Source organism: Myxocyprinus asiaticus, chromosome 12 (genome assembly GCF_019703515.2).
Source record: "Myxocyprinus asiaticus isolate MX2 ecotype Aquarium Trade chromosome 12, UBuf_Myxa_2, whole genome shotgun sequence".
Classification (NCBI taxonomy): domain Eukaryota; kingdom Metazoa; phylum Chordata; class Actinopteri; order Cypriniformes; family Catostomidae; genus Myxocyprinus; species Myxocyprinus asiaticus.
In genome coordinates this window covers 24,739,006-24,759,432 of record NC_059355.1, presented here as the reverse complement: position 1 = coordinate 24,759,432, position 20,427 = coordinate 24,739,006, and the positions used below count along the sequence as shown (strand labels likewise).

The following is a 20,427-nucleotide window of genomic DNA, read 5'->3' as shown; positions in this document are numbered from 1 at the left end:
AATGTACACGAGGAAATGCATATTTGCACTTTGTCGGCCAACTGTGGGCCAGGGCATCCAACAGTTCGGTCTCAGCCTCCCCGAACAGCTGCAAAATCATCAGAACTGTCTGAGGATGAAGTCTTCATCCCCCTTGTATCATACCCTGATGCGAAAGCAGATCTGTGCAGATGGACATGCGTCACACGAATTGCCAGGAGATGCCACTAACACCAGAGGAGGAGCTCAAGTTCAGCATTTGCAAAACCAAACTCCCCCTGGTGGTTTATGTACGCCACTACCGCAGTGCAGTCGGATCGGATCAGTATGTGAAAGCCCTGTACGACCAAAAAGCTCTCAGAAGATAGGTAGACTGCAGGCATTTCCAGGCAGTTTATGTGCCACGCTGTGTGTGACACCCAAAGGATGGGTGTTCGTCGCACAGGGCACCCAAGCCCGTGTTGGATGTGTCCATCTGGTCACTTGACCAATCACAACGCCCTGTTTTGCTCAATATAAATAAATGGCTTCCATTGCACAGTGCACTGCATTAAATAGCTATATCTTAAGAATGTGCATAAGCAAATTAAACACAAAACAGTTCTGACTACTAGTTTGAAGTCACCAGTGTAAAAGTTGAAATCACAGCACTTGCTCTAGGCGGGTGCCAGCGGTTGCCAGGAAACCGTACGCTCTTGCGTTGTCATGGCCGTGTTCCAAATGGCTAGAGTGGCTAAGCAGTGGCATCACCACAAGACGTAAGCGACCGTGTCGCAACAAATGGTGAGGCGCTATCAAGTTGACCCAACATTGACGAGACCTCATATGTAGCAACTCTGAAGGGGTAACAGCAGCAGCGGCCATGAGACCCAGGGCTCACTGAAAATGTTTCAGCAGAAATGCCCTCCCCAGCTTGAAGCTTATCAAGCATCAGAGGATAGACTGAGTGCGGTCGTCGGACAGAAGCGTCTACACGGTCACTGAGTTGAGATTCATTCATAAGAAGGATATCTAATGACCGGGCGCCAACATGCTCTTTGCCCAACTGACTCTGAGGCCCAAACGCTCCAACAGATCACTGTGTTTACTTTGCACACCTGTTCCTCTGACTGTGCTAAAAGCAACCAGTTGTCAAGGTAGTTCAGGACATGAATGCCGCTCAACTCAGAAAGTAATCCATATGACTCCAGTGTTTTAATCCATATTTTCAGAAGTGATATGATAGGTGTGGGTGAGAAACAGATCAATATCTAAGTCCTTTTTTTTGTTTGAAATGCTTCTCCCTGCTCAGTAGGGGGTGGTATGCATGAAGAAGGTGAATCACCAAAAACACAAGAAGAATGTAAAAGTGATCCATTTCTTACCCACACCTATCATGTAGCTTCTGAAGATATAGATTTAACCACTGGAGTCTTATGGATTACTTTTGTGCTAATTTATGTGATTTTTGGAGCTTAAAAACTTTGGCACCCAGTAACTTGCATTGTATTGACCAAAAGAGCTGAGAAATTCTTCTAAAAATCTTACTTTGAGGTTAGCAGATGAAAGAAAAGTCATACGCATCTAGGATGGGTGAGTAAATGAGAGAATTTTCAATTTTGGGTGAGCTATACCTTTAAGTCTGTATGAATTTCTCACTTCTGTGGAGCACAAAAGGATATATTAGGCAGAATGTTAGTTCCAGTCACCATGCACTGTCACTACATATTTTTTTCTCCATACAGTGAAAGTGAATGGTGACTGAAACTAAAACTCTCCCAAACATCTCCCTTTGAGATCCACTGTAGAAAGAAAATCATAAATGTTTGCAAGTGATTATAGAATTACTATCACTTTAAGAGTACGCCTACAAGTCAATCCTCACTAGTTACATTAAAAATGGCCATTTAGAGGGAGTAGTGTAGCGCCATGTGAGGGTTGGACGTGTGAACGGCAAGCTCTGAGCACTTTGCTAGTTTTTAATACTTTTTAGTTCATAAACCGGTGAGATTCTTTACACCCTGATCCATAACTGTTCTATGAAGACAATATGTCAAAGAATTCAAAATCCTCAGGTTCTGGAGACATTAAAAGACACTTACATGCTCAAGCTGATACCAGGGACTCAGTTTGGACGGTGCGGCGGGAGAAATTCAGTGTCAACTAGCGAGTATGTCAGTGATGCTGGTGAAAGTCATCGCAGGCTTGGAGGATCTTGCTGTAATATGTCAATCGATCACTTCCATGGAGATGAAATTCTCGGAGTTGATTACAAGAATCGGGGACGTCGAGAAATGGATTGATTATCTGGAGTCATCGGAGAGGGAATTAGCTGCTAATCCGCTAGCGACCAAGGTGGACTTGGAACACGATTTGGAAAAATTGGAAGACCTTGAGAATTGTAGCCGGCAAAACAACGTCCAAATTGTTGGAATTCCTGAGAACGAAGAAGGCCGAGATATGGTGAAATTCCTAGACGAGCTCTTCCCGAGTCAGCTGAGGGACACTGGCCCCGGTCAATTCTGGCCACATTTCTGAGATCATTCGATAAAGATCTTGTGTTACGCAAGTCGAGGAGTAAAGGAAGACTTTCTTGGAAGAACCACAACATTTTCTTGTTCCCAGACTTTGCAAATTCGACAAGACAGAAACGTGATTGATTCAAGGAATGAAAGAAACTCTCACATGCCCACAGCGAGCATTATCAATCATAGAGTCAATGGAGTGCGTAAGTTATTGTGTGATGCAGCCGAGTGGACCTGACTCACTGAACATTCAGTTGACTGTTTGAGGAAGCTGGGCGCCTTCTTTGTTTCTTTTTGTGCTGGTTCGGCCGCTAGGCGGGAGTTTAGTGGAGTAACACTCCTTCGGGACAGTTGTGGTTGAATCTGCATGTTCTTTGTTCTTACGCCTCCTATTGGTTGGAGTTTGTTCTGTGTAATATTTCTTGCAAAACATTGGATTGTTTTATGGAGGAACACACCTTCGGAACAGTTATGTGGAGGAATTTACAGGTCTTTGTGTTTATCCTGCCTATTGGCTGGAGTTTGTTTTATAGTTTTTTTTCTGTTGTATAATTCTGTCTCACAAAATTTGTACAGAAGCACCGGACTTGAGCAATCTGATGGCAAAGTTGTCGCGGGGGTTCTCTTAGGGGTACATGGACTGTTTCAGTTTAGAGGGATAGACACCAGTTGGAGCTGTCATGCACACGTATTTCTTTTTTCTGTTTTTTTGTTTTGTTTTGGGGGAAGTTCGAGGTTTGTTTGTTGCTCTAATGTTGGAATGTGGTCTTTATAATTTTGTTTTTGACACACAGTCTATTTTTTTCTAATATGTCAAAATGTCAGATGTTAATATGAGTGGATTATCTCTCTCCACGTGGAATGTGAATTGGTTGGGGCACCCCATAAAAAGAAGGAAGGTTTTCTTTTCTTAAATGTAAGAAATATGATATAGTGTTTCTTCAAGAAACGCATCTTTCTTCGCAGGAAGCTGAAAAAATTTGGGAAGATATGGGGTGGACATGTTTTCTTTAGTGCTGGCTCAAGTAAGAGCAGGGGAGTCACTACATTGATAAGTTAACATCTACAATTCAAATGTCTCAAACAGATTAATGATACATTAGGAAGAGTCATTATTGTTTTAGCAGAAATTCAGGGGCAAAGTCTTATTTTGGCTAATATTTATGCAACTAATGCTTTTTTATAGATCTTGAAGGGATGTTGCAAGCTGCTGGCACCCCTCATGATATAATATTGGGAGAAGACTTTAATCTTTTGATGGACTCAATCTTTGAGTGTGTAAGTCCACTAGAGCAACACTGATGCTTCACAGGATGTGTACAAATCTTGGTCTTCTAGATATTTGGAGACTTTTGAACCCATCTGGTAGGGACGATACTATTTTTCTCATCAGTCCATAAGATTTATTCTAGAATAGATTTTTGTTTTTTTATATCTAAGTCCCTCATTACATCTTTTGTTCATTGCTCAATTGGAAACATCTTAGTCTTAGATCACGCCCTGGTAAGTTTAGAGGTGTTGCCACATATGGAGAAAAAGAAATCATATAGTTGGTGCTTTAATGTATCCCTTTTGCAAAATCCTGAATTCCAACAAATGTTAAAGGCTAAAATCAATGTCTATATGGAGACCAACTGGTCCTCAGTATCCTCTGTGGGCGTGGCTTGGGAGGCACTTAAGGCGGTTCTTAGGGATCGGATCATACAGTATGCCTTATTGATCAAAAAATCCAAAGCACATAAGAACCGAATGTCATCTGATGGCCTCAGAGAATTGACCCGATTGAAAGTCAGATATAATACTATTTTGTCACGGAAGGTGGAGTTTTGGCTGTTCAGGGCAAGACAGTCATACTTTGAGTTGGGGGATAAAGCAGGGAAGCTATTGGCTAGATATATAAAGCAGAGAGAGTCTTTTTCTGCCATTCCCTCAGTGAAAACTGCTTTTGGTGAAATATTTACCTTGGCCATTGATATTAATAATGCTTTTAAAGAATTCTATCTTGATCTTTATAGTTCCACGTCTTCGTCTACTGATGAAGATATTAGAAACTTTGTGGAACCATTAGATCTCTCTAAACTGATGACTGAGCAAAAAAATTATCTTGATTCTGAGATAACCTTGGAGGAGCTTGATGAGGTAAGTAAGGCCTTAGACAATTCAAGGCAAGGCTCCTGGGCCAGATGGCTTTGCCACTGAATTTTTTAGATCTTATGCTACAGAACTGGCTCCACTTTTGTTAGAAGTTTATACGGAATCATTAAAGAATGGAAAGCTTCTGCCAACCATGACACAAGCCCGGATCAGTCTGATTCTTAAAAAGGACAAAGATCCAAGCGAGTGTAAGAGTTACCGTCCAAGTTCCCTGAAGCAGCTAGACGTTAAAATTTTGTCAAAAATTTTGGCTAACCGATTAATTTATGACACCTCTTATACACACAGATCAGGTGGGGTTAATTCGGGGCCAAATCTCTTCTGATAACATTAGGCGTTTCATCAATATCATGTGGTCAGTGGTGAATGATCAGACTCCGGTTGCTGCCATCTCACTTGACACAGAAAAGTCATTTGATATGGTAGAATGAGATTATCTAAGGTTTTGGAAATATATGGGTTCGGAAATACTTTTATTGAATGGATTAAGTTACTTTATAGACACCCAGTAGTGGTGGTACAAACAAATGGATTAATTTCAGATTATTTTACTCTGGATAGGGGCACCTGACAGGGTTGCCCTCATTCCCCATTATTGTTCTGTCTTGCCCTGGAACCATTAGCAGCCACGATAAGAAAGGAGGATGATTTTCCAGGGGTGATGGCGGGAGGTGTGGCGCATAAGCTTTTGCTTTACGCAGATGATATTTTATTATTCGTCTCTGACCCCATTAGATCTATGCCTTGCCTCCACAGGATTATTAATTCCTTTACTAAATTCTCAGGTTACAGAGTCAGTTGGTCTAAATCTGAAGCTTTGGCTCTGACAGCGTACTGCCCAGTAACGGCTTTTCAACTGGGTGTCTTCCAGTGGCCCAAATAGGGCATTAAGTATTTGGGCATTTTATTCCCAGCAAATTTGAGTGATTTAGTTAGAGTTAATTTTGACCCTTTAATAAAAAGGTTTTCGAGTGATGTGAGTAGGTGGGCTTCATTACATTTATCTATGATTGGGAAGGTTAATGTTGTTAAAATGAATTATATTCCAAAATTCAACTATCTGCTACAGTCTCCCCCTGTAGATGTCCCCCTCTCTTATTTCAAGCAATTTGATAGCATTGCGAAGTCCTTTATTTGGAATGGTAAACGTCCCAGATTATATTTCAACAAGTTACATAAGCCGATTGACAAAGGTGGGCTAGGCCTACTCAAGATTTTGTTTTAGTATTATGCATTCGGTCTCAGACATTTGGCTCATTGGTCGCTTCCACCTGAGAGAGCCCCTCCTTGGTTTTGTATTGAACAGGAAGTCCTTGCCCCTATTTCGCCACTGGAAAGCCTTTCTATCAAACTAACCGGAGAAGTTAAGTCACACCCCGTTATCTCGCACTGGCACGTGGTTTGGACAAAAGTGTCCAGAGTGTTTAATTCAGACATTTAAATGTTGCCTCAAGCATATGGCTGAACCCTAAATTACGTATTAATAAGTCCCCTTTCTGTTGGTCAGAGTGGACTGGGAGGGGGGTTATTACACTCGGTGACCTATATGAGAGTGGAGTGCTGAGATCTTTTGAAAATTTGGTTAAACATTTTAAGATTCCTAGATCTCAGTTCTTTAGGTATTTACAGCTGCACCACCTGTTCTGTACTATTTTTGGGAATAGTATATACCCCCCTAAAGAGGCAGATACTCTGGAAGTGGCAATTACTGCTATTGGAAAAGGTCATGAGGCATCGGTGTATTACACCCTGTTAATTCAGAGTCTGGGGGACAGAGCTTTGTCTTCTCTCAAGAGATTATGGGAGAAAGATTTAAATTTGGTATTGGAGGAGGGAGTGTGGGCTAGGATTCTAAAAAGCATCAAGTCTACATCTAGAGATGCAAGGGTCCATCTGATGCAATTAAAGATTTTGCATCAATTCTACTGGACCCCCTCTAGATTATATAGGTTGAGTCTTAAAGACACTCCCACCTGTCCTAGCCGGAGTCATGATTGGCAGAAAAGTGATCCTCAGGAAATGGAAGTCGGCTGGGGCACCCTCATTTAGGGAGTGGTGCGGGGAGATGGGCAAGGTGGCAACGTTTGAGGAGATGTTTTTTAGAAGGCTGGGGAAATGGGATTTGTTTGTCAGGAAGTGGGGGGGTTATTTGGCTTTTTTGGAGGGTTCTCGGGGAGGGGCTGTGGAGAGGGATTTGTAGTTTAGTTGGGTATGTGTATTATTGATGTTGTTTGAATGTATATCTTATATATATATATATATATATATATATATATATATATATGTGTGTGTGTGTGTGTGTGTGTGTGTTCTAGTTGTTGGTGACCACAGTAGTGCGTGTTTGTGTTAGGTTGGGGGGAATGTTCGGGGGGAGGGGTTTAATGTGAATAATTGATTCCATTTTTATGTTGTTTGTATGTTTTATGATTGTAATCAATAAAATTGTTAATAACAAAAAAAATGGCCATTTAATGTTGACAAAATGCATTGAAAATATCCTGAGAGTTGGGCCTGAGTAGCTCAGTGAGTAAAGATGCTGACTACCACCCCTGGAGTCGCGAGTTCCAATCCAGGGTATGCTGAGTGAATCCAGCCAGGTCTCCTAAGTAACCAAATTGGCCCGGTTACTAGGGAGGTTATAGTCACATGGGGTAACCTCCTAGAGGTCGCTATAAAGTGGTTCTCTCTCTCGGTGGGGCGCGTGGTGAGTTGTGCGTGGATGCCATGGAGAATAGCGTGAAGCCTCCACACGTGCTATGTCTCTGTGGTAACATGCTCAACAAGCCACATGATAAGATGCACAGATCGACAGTCTCAGATGTGGAGGCAACTGAGATTCGTCCTCTGCCATCCGATTGAGGCAAGTCACTATGCCACCACGAGGACTTCGACACACTGGGAATTGGGCATTCCAAATTGGAGAGAAAAGGGGAGAAAAAAAATGTCCTGAGAGAGAACCTTGCTTATAGGCTATAATATTTATATTAAAGATAGAAAATTATATATGTTCATATTATGCATATTATTAATATTATACGTAGTATTTATGTCAATTTTTACATACTTTTTAAAATTGACTGATTCACATGTAAGAGAAAATACCTGTATAGGTCAGATGGAGCTCTAGAGAGATTAACATATGTTTAAGAGTTTTTTCTTCACCCTGCTGAAGGTTCTCGTCACCCAGAGTAGTTCTGGTAGGATTTTACACAAAGCATTTTTTGATGTTTCTGCCTTTCTTGTCAAATGTGCTGTTTTGTGACTTTATGAGGGAGCACCATGATAAACAGGTGTCAAAGCTAGATTGCTCCGCTGTCCTGCGCTTGCAACATTGACAGCTTTGCTTTCTTAATTATACAGGAGCGATAGATTTAGCGCATCGCCCGCTTACAGAGAAATGTGTTACAATGCCATTCGCATGTTGAATCTTAAGTTCAGTAAAATGTGACTTCCTCACTGTCCGCGCTTACACTAAAATCATCAAGTGTTCAGTGAGCTGCATGAGAGAGGGAGAGAAAGATGGACACGGAAGATCTAATTTACTCACGCAGATTCTGGAATTGGAGTTTGATACAAAAACAAGATTATTGATTTGATTTGTTCATCTGTATGGATTGGTTTTCCAATGCTCAGCTACATGTTAAAGTGAATAAAGGTGTGCGGGAATTCCCCGCATTATGAACGTGGAACATATGTGAATGATTACATTTACGCGCAGTGCCCGCAATACCGCGCCGAATTCCAGGTCCTGCGGGTATCCCGCGTCTCAGTTGCAGGACACACTCACATTGGACTGCTATACGACAATGTCACTGTGAATACGTGCTTGTATTTGTGCATGTAGTGGGATCCCTTTCATTTCATACCAGCCATATTCAAATGCGCGCAGTGTAAAATGTGTGCAGCTGACTGGGGCTAGCAAGCATTACGTTGCATAAAGAGTATTAATGAATCATGTCAAATCTCAACAGTGGCGCTCATAATTTTTCAGCGGCGGTGCGCTGCTACTGAATGCATATAGAGGAAACACTGCATGATTCTAAAGGGCTTCAGAGATCACCTCTCCTGGGTGGAGTTATCCCATAGTGTCAGCTAAACTGATGCAGCGTCGAAGTGACTGACTTGAAAGGGAACTGTAGTCATGTGCCTAGATGTTAGTAGGGCTAAATAAGCACAAACCTATATGAGTCAACAAAAGCATCATAATATACACTGCAAGTTGTAAAGTGCTTCATAAAATTATTTCAAATCATTAGTCCCAACCTATAGCATAGTAACTTTTCAAAATAAGGCGTTAATCATGTTATGTGACAAGTTATTATTGTGACAAGTATGGTTTGTTATTACTGATACTTGTAATACCTATTAAAGCAATAGTTCACCCAAAAAGGAAAATTCCATCATTATTAAAGGACCCTCATGTTGTTCCAAACCCATATGGGTGTCATGTGTATTTTGTTGATTCATGTCTTTTATTTTGAAATGTTTAGTTCCTGTTTCCCTTGTCATGTGATTTCTGTTTTCCCTCCATGTTCATGTGTCATGTTTTCATTGGTTTATTGTTTAATTAGCTTGTTATGAGTTCTGTTTGTTCATTGGTTTATGTTCTCCCATGTCTTGTATTTAAGCCCTCATGTTTGAATTGTCTAGTTGTCAAGTATTGAATGAATGTGAATGTATGTGTTTGGTACGCTGTAGTCATAGTCATAGTCATAGTCAAGTCATAGTCATAGTCAAGTCATAGTCATAGTCAAGTCATAGTCAAGTCATAGTCAAGTCATAGTCAAGTCATAGTCAAGTCATAGTCAAGTCTAGTCCATGTTTTGTTTTGTAGTCAGGGTTATTGGTTCTCACTTGTAAATAAACTGCACTTGGGTTCTCTACACTATGTCTTCGTCATCATCATTGCCAGCAGCCAGCACACGTTACAGAATACTTGACCCAACCATGAACCCAGCAGTTTGGCTTCTGCGCCTACGTCAGGGGAATCGTCCCCTGGAGGACTTTTGCGATCTGGCCATCCAGGTGGACTTTAATGAGGTTGCACTCAAAGACTGTTTCCGGTTTGGACTGAGTGAGCCAATCTCCATTCTGATGCCAGGCGGTAAGAGTACCCTTACCCTCGCTCAGTATATCGACCTCGCCCTGCAGATCATTGGTTCCACGTTCACTGTGGGGGAGACAGATGCCGAGCCAGAGGTCCACGACATGGCCGCCGCCGAGCCAGAGGTCCACGACATGGCCGCCGCCGAGCCAGAGGTCCACGACATGGCCGCCGCCGAGCCAGAGGTCCACGACATGGCCGCCGCCGAGCCAGAGTTCCACGTTATAGCCGCCAATCCAGAGTTCCTAGTCATGGTTGCTGAGCTAGCACCATCTTTTGCTCCATGCCACGTCACAGCAATGCCTCAGCCTGCTCCATGCCACGTCACAGCAATGCCTCAGCCTGCTCCATGCCACGTCACAGCAAGGCCTCAGCCTGCTCCATGCCACGTCACAGCCACACCTGAGCAGTTGGACCTGGAGATGGTTCCCACCCTTATACCCACCCTTCGTTCTCCTGAGCAGGCAAGGGGAACTTTTGGCCCTCCGACCCCGCCTGGACCCTCCGAGCCCTGGACTTTGCCTTGGCCTGTCAGTCCCTCGACATTGCCTCAGCTCTGCGTTCCCTCGGCTCCACTGCGGTCCTTCAGCCTGTCGGCTTTGCCGGGGTCCCTCGTCCCTCCGGCTCCTCCTTGGTCTGTTGGTCACCTGGCTCCGCTTTGGCTCTCCGATCCTCTGGCTGTGCCTTGTCCCTCCGATCTGTCAGCTCCACCAGGGACCTCCTTCCCTATGGCTTCACCTTGGTCCTCAGTCCCACCGGCTCCACCTCAGTCTTCCAATCCCCCAGCTCCGCCTTGCTCCTCCGAGCCTCTAGCACCGCCTTGGTCCTCCCTGCCATCGGCTCCACCCTGGCCTTTCGAGTCTTCGGCTACTCTCCGGGCACCAAGTTCCATGGCTCCGCCCCTCGAGCCTCTCACGGCTCCGCCTTCCATGGATCCGCCCCCGAGCCTCTCATGGCTCCACCCTCCACGGACTCTGCCACGCCCCACGCCTCAAGACACCCCCCCCCCCCAGCTCCCTACAGAACTTTGAATTTATGTCATGTTTTACGTGTTTTGTTTATGTGTTGGGGTGTCGGGAGCCACCCCTTAGTGGGGGGGATATGTCGTGTATTTTGTTGATTCATGTCTTTTATTTTGAAATGTTTAGTTCCTGTTTCCCTTGTCATGTGATTTCTGTTTTCCCTCCATGTTCATGTGTCATGTTTTCATTGGTTTATTGTTTAATTAGCTTGTTATGAGTTCTGTTTGTTCATTGGTTTATGTTCTCCCATGTCTTGTATTTATGCCCTCATGTTTGCATTGTCTAGTTGTCAAGTATTGAATGAATGTGAATATGTGTTTGGTATGCTCTAGTCTAGTCTAGTCTAGTCTAGTCCATGTTCATGTTTTGTTTTGTAGTCAGGGTTATTGGTTCTCACTTGTAAATAAACTGCACTTGGGTTCTCTACACTATGTCATCGTCTTTGTCATCATCATTGCCTGCAGCCAGCACATGTTACAGTGGGGTTACTTTCTTCAGTGGAACACAAAAGGAAATAATTTAATGAATGTCCCGTTGGCTGAAATCAATACAATGGCAGTACATACTGACTAACACTTAATTTAACAGTTGCAATAACCAATGAGCTTGCGATATGACATCATTACATTTGGTTATGTTCACAAGAAACGTAGCCACCATATTGGATTTTAGCACTTAAATTATATTTTTTTTAAAATAACGACTTTAATTACAGTCTGTTTATCACACAAAGTGATGTATGCCTTCTGAAGAGTTGGTATATGACATAAAAGTTGCATGGACTAATTTTATGACACTTTTGGGTGCTTTATTAAGCATTAAAGTGAGTCTCTCTGTACTGCCATTGTACTGAATTCATCCAACAGGACACTCATTAAATTATTTCCTTTTGTGTTTCCGCAGGAGAAAGAAATTAATATAGGTTTAGAATAGCATGAGGGTGAGTAAATAATGCCAAAATATTTATTACTGGGTTAGCTATTCCTTTAATAATCATGAAGTACATACTAACCAAGCTAACAAGTGTTGTGTCTCACATATGACAGGGTTGTAACACTGCATAGTCAGTGCATTAAATTTCACAGCACAAGAACCAATGAGGTACAGCTTTCCTTCACATGAGGTTGCTGTAAAGTTAGTCACATACTTCAGCTCTGGGACAGTGAGAGTCCAGCAATTACTAAATGGTCATAATGTTCAACCTCAGCAAAGTCCATTGTAGTTCCTGTTAATGTAAAGAGAGATAGAAAAAAAGTAGGATCTTACATAAGAATGCAATAGGTGTCTGTGACTCAGATGAGGCTATTACTTTCTATTATGGAGATAAGGTGTCCAATTTTGCAGGGGAATCTACCCAATTTTCTACCCCAAAACAGTTCTCTGAAGGCTCCAGCTATTTATTGGAAATATATTTGTTTTCTGACCTCCAATTACATAAATCTCTCCATTCAGAGTTGCAGATGTGTGGTTTGTCCTGGGCCACAACATTGGGGCAATAGTGACCCACTTTCCCTCACGAGTAATGTACTTCCAGGTCTCTGTGGTGGACCAGGTGTTGGACTGAGACTCTCTCGATCCTCCTGCAAGTTAGTCAGACAATTTAGGAAGATTTGGCTGATTTATCTGAATTTCAATGTCCCCATTGGTGGCCAGGCAACATAAGGCTATAATGCAGGCAGTTTCTTACTTAGTCATCAAAAAGTTAATGTTCTGTTATTTTCTACTGTAGTCCCTTCTTTCCTAAAGTGGTTTCAGATCTTCTATAAATCTTAGCAGAATTGTCTTAGGACATGGGACTATTCTGTCTCAGTGTTTTCAAATCCTCCATGCACATGATGTTCCATTCATACATTTCAAATATGTGCAGTAAAACTATAAATCCCTCTGATATTCTTCTCAAAGGGTCAAGTCTCTATAAATACCCCGAAAATCTCTAGGCATCTGTGGGCAGAAGTTGCCACCTGTTCTATTCATTGGTGTTCTTTTATTCTCTGTTCTTGACTCTATTCTTGGCTTTCTTAAGAAGGAAATTAAATAAAAACAAAAATATACTGGAAGTGCAATAAGATTAGCATTAACTGAATATTATGTTTAAGAAATCTGCAAAATACTGTATATAATGAAAATAAGATTAGTATTAAAAGTATTGATTTGTCTGACCTCTCTACATATTCTCTCCAACAACTCTTTGGAGTCTAGTGAATCCTGCACCAGTGGCTCTTTAAGCAATTTCTCAATGAGGTAAGATTCTGGGAGAATGGAGAGTTTAGCCAAGCTCAACAGTTCTCGCAGGTGGCAGATCCGACTGTCTCTACAATGCCTGACCCAGGCCAAAACTGCCTGGGCACAAGAACAGACATCTCTTATGTGCAGGTCCTCATCCTGCAGGCAGGCCACCATCTGGTCTTTCTCCATCAGCAAAAACTCCTCATGCTCTTGCACTGCCTCAAAGTTTTCAAGGAGGAAGTTCCAGGCTTTGGCCACCACCTCAGGGCAGCCATGTATCTCTCCAAACTCAAGGATTCCCAAGCAGTTGGTGGCATCTATTTGGTGCTGCAGATATCGGCTACATACAGTATGGAACTGGAGCTGACTGGAAGTGCAAACAAGTCCCTCCCCATTGTTTTTGTTGATGATAAGTTTCCCTGTGTAGGCAAATTCCAGTAAGGTTGACAACACATTTGGATCTACATCATGAAGCTTGACACGAGCAGCAATGCTCTCTACAAAAATCTCCAGAAAACATGGAATGGAAGTAATGGCTGCAGAGTGCAAGGATGCCCCAGTGGCAGGGGAAACCTTGTCCACCAGCACTTAAGGTGACATCCACAAATTTGGGTTGAGAACAGAGGGAACGCAGGCCCTCTAAGATGCTCTGTGGATGGGAAGAGAGGCAAAAGTCTAGGTCGTCTACATTATGCACCATGACGACACTCTGACCTATGACCTTAATGCATTCAGAGCTAACCAACAGCTGTTTTCACGGTTTACCTACACAGGACAAGACAAAATGGGTATGAGTCACGTGCAATCCCTTTACGGCATTCATGATCAAAACAGTCTAGTTCACTTAGAGCCTCCTTTGACCTGATGTACATTTTTTGCCTTTTTGGCTTGGGGACAGAACATTTAAAAAACAAACTGGATGAGCAGGAATGAAGTCATGTTAGCACATCAATGTGTCAAATTATTGGATGTTTATCGGCAGATTTGAAAATAGATTGTTGCCAAAGGCAATTTATTTGACAAGCACACTGGGAGTGTATAATACCAGGAATTAAACTTACTACCATTCAAGTTTAATTTCCTTGCCTGGGACAGTTTGCTCGCAAAATACAAAAGTATTATTGGCAAAGCCACAGAGGATGTAAAACAAGAAATTAGTTCCCCTTGACTTTTTTACAATATTGTATTTGAAGAGTTTTCAAGTTGTTCAAATGTGTTGCTCAACGTTTTTTGTAGTTCAGATGATGGTATAAGAAGTACTTTTAAAAATGTAGTTCTTTATAGCACATTATTTTAGTTCTACTCCTTACAAAGTACCATTTAAAAATCCATTGTTAAACACCAGAAGTACCAGAAGTATTGACGTATTTGAATAGTTCTTGAATTTCTTTGCATTGTCATTTGTTTTATAATAGAACAAAATAGGAAAATTTCTAAAATAAACTTACCTAGTAGAGAATAAAAGCAGAAATCACACATTATTCACAGCATTTGTTAAAAGGTATTTTGTTGCCACTGGGTGAGATGAGGTACACACTGTCTTCTTCAGAGTCATTGGGACAGCATGTTTGACTTTCACTCTGCTATTTTTAGGCCAGTCATTCAGGGGGACTATACACAGAATCTGAAGTGTATGGTTGAGCGCCCACCTGCTCTTAAAGAGACACAACTCTACAACAGTACAAGACTAGACAGTCAGTTGATCATTTATTTCATTAATACAGTAAGCGACCTCCAATATTGGTGCAAGATAAAACAAAACAGTCTCTAAAAGTCTGCCGATCATCTAAGAGAAACATAAAATTCAATAAAATAGCTTCACATTTTGATAAGTCTGACAAAGCTTTAAAATGGAGTAACAAACATGTCAGTTTATGGCAGTCTTTCACCACTCTCCTGGAAAATTGGAGTATGTATGCCAAACTATCAAACTGCATAAATATTGGTACCAATGCTACAGTAAATCCAGAAAGAAAAGAAATGTAGTTTACACAAACATTGAAGTCTGTATGTTCGTTTCCACAAAAAAGCTTATTGTCATTCCTCAAAATCAAATATCTCGGCCTCCTTTTCTTTCCAGAAAGCAAAACTACGGTCAATATATTTGCAAATCTCATCATTACTCAGACAAATAAAATCTGGACCATTTTTCAGAGCATCTCCCTCATCTGGGGTGGGTGTCTGAATGATGACTTTAGGCACGGGCCTTGTTTCTACTGTTTCTACTGTCTGCTCTAAGTTTTCAAGTTCTGGTTGGCCTGATCTGTCTCCAAAAAAATTTACTTTAATGTCCTCAAATCCATCCTTCCATTCCCGGTTCCCAGCCTCAATGTCCTGAATCACAGCCTTGTGGAAATCTCGGACTGTCTCCCAGGTAAAACGACCCACATGGTCAAAAACTTCAAAGCACAGCAGGTGTCTCATTTTCCTCTCATCTGCTGGCAAATCCAGCTCCAGTATGTGGAAGTAGCCAAGCATGAAGAGGTCCAGGGTCAGTGTGTCATAGTCAACAGGAGATCCATCTACACGAGGCAGGAACTGCTCAGGTGAGTAAATGGCCTGTTGCCGGTTGAGCCTTCGGATCTGCCGCAACGGTACGAATGATATCATGCTTCTCCAGTTCCCAATCATCTTGCTGATAGCACTTCTCTGTTTGAAGAAGTGCCCCAATTTACCATTCTCCATGGTCCTCTTCTGAGTGATATCTAAGCTAGCTTTGCGTTCACACTTCGGTTTTTTGGACATCTCCAGGGAATCAACACTTTGCTTCCTCTGGGCGTTTTTTAAAGTTACAGTGTAAGCTGACTTCTTCCAGTGTCCCAGAAACAAGACCACAATACGTTCCTTGCGCAAGCTTGTACTTTCTATTACATCACTGATATCAATATAGTCTGCATCTGAATCATTACTCTGGTCAACCTCTGGTCTTTGTACTTGATTTTGAGAGGCCTCGTCCGATCTATTTTCTACTGACTCTCGTTCTTGTGTACTCAATGACTCTGTCCTCTCTGAGCCCTCTAATGAGGAAGCATTCTGATTCTCAAAATTGTACTTCAGATTCCTCACAGAGACCCCAAATTGGTGGATCTCGTTTTCTATCTTCTCCCTCCTGCCTCTTTTCGAGACTGGTCTCTCTGAAGCCTGTGAGAAGACATTCACAAGCTCAGTGTTTGGCATTTTGCTGTAGGGCTGGTCTGTTAGGTTAGTCATAAGTAGCGACATACTCTTCACAATGCCTGAAATACGGTTGCACCAAACAGGCAAGGGAGTCTGTGTATAGAGGTTCCTGTGTTGGGTGTTGACTGTGATGTTGACTATGGGTGCCGGGAGAATGTTCCGGAGTTCTTCTGCCAGACGAGCAAGTTCTATTTCATAGCCTTCGCAGTTCTTTTGCATGGACACATTCTCAATTTGCTTTTCCAGATAAATGAGGTCATCCTCTGTTAGAAGCTCTCCAAATGGACCCAAGATGGCATTGTGAGCCTGGGAGAACCTCCAGCTGTCCATTTTTGCACATCTACTACCATTCTCCTGTTACAGACAAATAAGATCAAATACATTTAGTTTAAACATGGAGAAAGCTGCTCATTTTGTATGGCAATGTCACAGATGCTTAGAAGACATTTCATGCAATATGTATATTTTACCTTCAACCTCTGAGTTTCTTCTTCGAATAATCTGGTTTGTAGCTGTCGTACCATCACCTGTCTCTTCCACTCTGCTATAGGTCTGCCCTTCTCATCATGTGTGGGTACCAGGTAATCAATATCAGACAAATTAGCCTCCTCTGTGGGTAACACCACCATTTTATTCTGAGAAAAGGAAGAAGCATAATGTAATGTGGAGCAGTTCAAATGGTGCCCAAAACAAGTTCAAGTACATGAAAAAGAAGCACTATCATGCTCAACTTTTCTTCTACAGGCATGCATCATTGCTTCATTAATCAGGTTACAGATGTAATTTATGTGAAAAATCAGAATACCACAAAAACAATTTGTGAATAAAGCAGCATTTCCATCCCATGTGTTCAAGAGAACAGAATCCAATAGTGAATGATAGTCACATGACTTTTTTATGTGCATCTAAGATTTAATTCAGTAAATTTGTTTCCATTGTAGTTTATGCACGTCTTCTTACCGAATAAACAATTGTTAAAAATTTGCTACGCAAATGTTTTTATGCGCATTGTGGATATTGTATTCTTATCTAGTGTTTCCATTTAGCATCTTTTTAGTGGTATCCAATAATTTGCATAAATATATCCCATAATTTGCAGAAATAAATATGTGGATGAAAACCCAGCTAATACCGTTCAAAGGTTAAGTCAATAAATATACTAAAATATCATGAGAGATATTTAACATATGTTAAATTTGCTAACAGAAATAGTCAAATCCGCTGTCAGTCCAGATTTCTTGAGGCTGGCGATAGATTTTACGTCTCCCAGTTTCATTTCACCCATCAACAGTCTCCCTTTCTCTGGTACTGGCTTACTTGCAGGCACACTGGAGCTGATGGTCTTCACCACTGCAATGACAATCAGAAAACGAGCGTTATTTGTTACTCTCATCTGTTTCCGATTATGTTCTGATCATATTCACATAGGCTGATTACCATTACTCAGTGAAGTGGAATTAAGTCATTAAGTGAAATTAAGGAAGGATGAGTCAATGGTGACAGCAGTTCACATACTTTTATTTTTGTCAGGATTGCAAAATGTACAAACAGCACTTGAGGTATTAAACAGTCCCTTAAGGCTTCCTCACCCGTGGAGACCATGTGGACATGCTGGAAAGTGTTCCCATGTGAAGTAGGGGATGGAGCTGAGGTGATCAAAGGGGTAGTGTTGGAAGGGTGAGGAGAAGGTGAGAGAGGTAGAGTGGGGTAATGAGCTTGAGGGGAATCTTCTGTCTCAGGGTGCTAGTGGGGTTGAAGGAAATGGTTAGTCAATCAATTAAGTTAAAATGAAACAGACATTTACTAGAGACAGGTACCAGAGCCTTGTGTCTGATTCAGAACATCAAAACATGCACATAATGACTTGCATTATCATACATTTATGTTTAAAAGACAAGGATGTTCACCTTGAGACTGTCCATGTCTTTGTGTATATTAATGATCTGTCTGTAATAATCTGAGCTGGGTTGCCGTGACACAGCTAGTTTCTCTCGCAGCTCTTCCTCTATAGGACAGTTCTCCTCCAGAGGCTGAGCAGCTGCCCAGAGCTGCAATAAAGAGTTTTATCATCACATACTACTTACTAATTCAGGTAATGTGCCATCAAAGCAAACTATTTTACATAGACCTGTAAGGAATTGCAATGAAATCCCAAATTACTGCCATATGATTAGCTGCACAGCATCATAATCATACACTTGAACAACAGTTATTTGTGGTCTTTTTTGTACAATGTTGTGTTCTGCACAAAGATATGTGGGAGTTACAGTAATAAGGGGCCCAAGCTGGGGGGCAAAATAGTTGTACCTGAGCCCAACATCTAGATTCCACTTTACCAGAGGGAAAAGGCAGAGTATATGGAAACATTTAGATCACCCCTGATGAAACTGTTATATCCTAATGGACTCCATGCAGAATGCATATCAAATGTGTTCTCAAAAGGCTCTCTCTCTTTCACACACACACGCACAGAGCATCAAAGCGAGCACTGATATGCCGCAGCATGCTATTTTACAAGGTGGTCCTCCCAATTTCCTCTTGCACGGCACTTTGATGTCCAAACAGCACGAAATGCGCTGTGACACAGCTTGGGCAAAGGCAGGGATACATTTCCCAGAACTTATCCAATTCATAAACAGATAAACACAGGGAGGGGTAATGTGCGTATATGGGGCACAACTACATTAACGAAGTGGACTCTCGTCCCTTTGTGACCTTTTAGCAACAGCTCAGTTCCTTACTCACGATCAGGATGCATCTGCTTCTGCGTGAAGGTTTAATCAAAGCCAGTGGACACCATGGCACATTTGGTTTCTATCAGCTATCCTATTCTTGCTTAGGCAGTGGATGCTGGAGCAACACAGTCTTCCCATCCCCTCATCTGCCTCATGGGCCACACAGATGCTGATGGAGAGGATACAGGAAGAGACTACAGCAAAAGCCATAAATCCATAAGTCCTAAATGGTGATATGTTGGAACCTGATGTTGAGCAATTTCAGAGTCTTTCATTTGTAATGGTTGCTCCAGATAGTTACTCTGGAAAAATGCAACTTGGATAAAAATCCCTTGCAAGATCTTTATCTTGAACACACACAGCAAAATCATAAATAGGCCAGTGGAATAATCTCAAAGGAGAGACAGTTTAATATTTCCCAATGTTCTGTTCTAGTACCTGAAAGGAAATTAATGCGATAAAAGAACTAGAAATTGTAAAAATATGAAGGTCTACTCAGTTTGTATAAGGTTTAGTAAAGTTTGGCCCATACATATCTCTGCTTGCTGGAGGAATTCAAGACCACATACTTCTCTTGACATGCAAGCAATACATGCTATGTTAAATCACATTTACACCTTGGGTTACAACACCTGATGAATATGTTTAACAGTTCCTGAATTTAGAGGATTGAGTTAAAATGCTCCAAAGTTTCTAATCCATACCTGCAAATCCTCTGTGCTGTAAAGTTAAAATGAAATAAGGATGATGAAAAATTCACATTTGACTGTTTTTCAACCACAGAAATATGCAAAGATTTTTTTTCCAAACAAACACACACACACATGCATTCAGAACTGAAAAGCTTGTGTAAACTGATAACTGAATACTTTACAGAATACCTAAAGAATACCTCACACTTTACAGATTAAAGAATAGAAGAAAATCTATAATAGCATGATTTAATGTAAAAAGTGAATAAACTTAACCAATTACCATCTGCAGACTACTTATATGTAAACTTACACTAAAGATACTGTTCTGGAGTATACATTACAGATACAGCATGTTGAACATGTGAGAAACCTTCAATAATCATGTTATGAAGACTGAATACTAAATAATTTTAAAGTTCATATCACATGAAAAACAAGAGCATAGCTACTGTGTCTGTTTTAAGACATACTGTACAAAAAGAAACATCCAAAATGTTTCGAGACAAGTTGAAAGTCAGTTGTGAAAATGTGTACAAACTGAGCAACCAGGTTCATTTAACCAGCAGTGCTAAAGAAACCACATTAATAAGTACAGACAATAGATACCAACATACGCTTAACATACACAATAAACAAAAAGCACAACAGTTACTTACAAACTACTGTCCGCAGTGTCTGATCACAGTGTCACTAGACAGTGACAAACAGTCTGAACACCAAACCCAGAGATGGCTCGACTCCATCCACATCATCCCAACAACTGGCCATGGCTCAATAGTCAATAAACTCTGATAGGAGCATGCACTTAATAATTCACACAGTGGATTGGGT

At 41.5% G+C, this 20,427-nt stretch overlaps 1 protein-coding gene and 1 pseudogene across 1 annotated transcript in view; both read right to left on the bottom strand.

Moving 5' to 3' along the window:
- Positions 1 to 11,956: 11,956 nt before the first annotated feature.
- LOC127448756 (kelch-like protein 30) lies at positions 11,957 to 14,553 on the bottom strand (annotated as a pseudogene).
- Positions 14,554 to 15,026: 473 nt separating this feature from the next.
- The window catches only part of LOC127448774 (espin-like protein), a 49,541-nt gene continuing 44,140 nt past the window's right edge, over positions 15,027 to 20,427 (bottom strand). Inside the window, exons 6-10 of the mRNA XM_051711625.1 lie at positions 18,074 to 18,214; positions 17,756 to 17,909; positions 17,362 to 17,516; positions 16,637 to 16,807; positions 15,027 to 16,520 (exon numbers count right to left, since the gene is read on the bottom strand). Coding sequence (XP_051567585.1) covers positions 15,027 to 16,520; positions 16,637 to 16,807; positions 17,362 to 17,516; positions 17,756 to 17,909; positions 18,074 to 18,214 — 2,115 coding nt within the window. The remainder of the gene's footprint in view (positions 16,521 to 16,636; positions 16,808 to 17,361; positions 17,517 to 17,755; positions 17,910 to 18,073; positions 18,215 to 20,427) is intronic.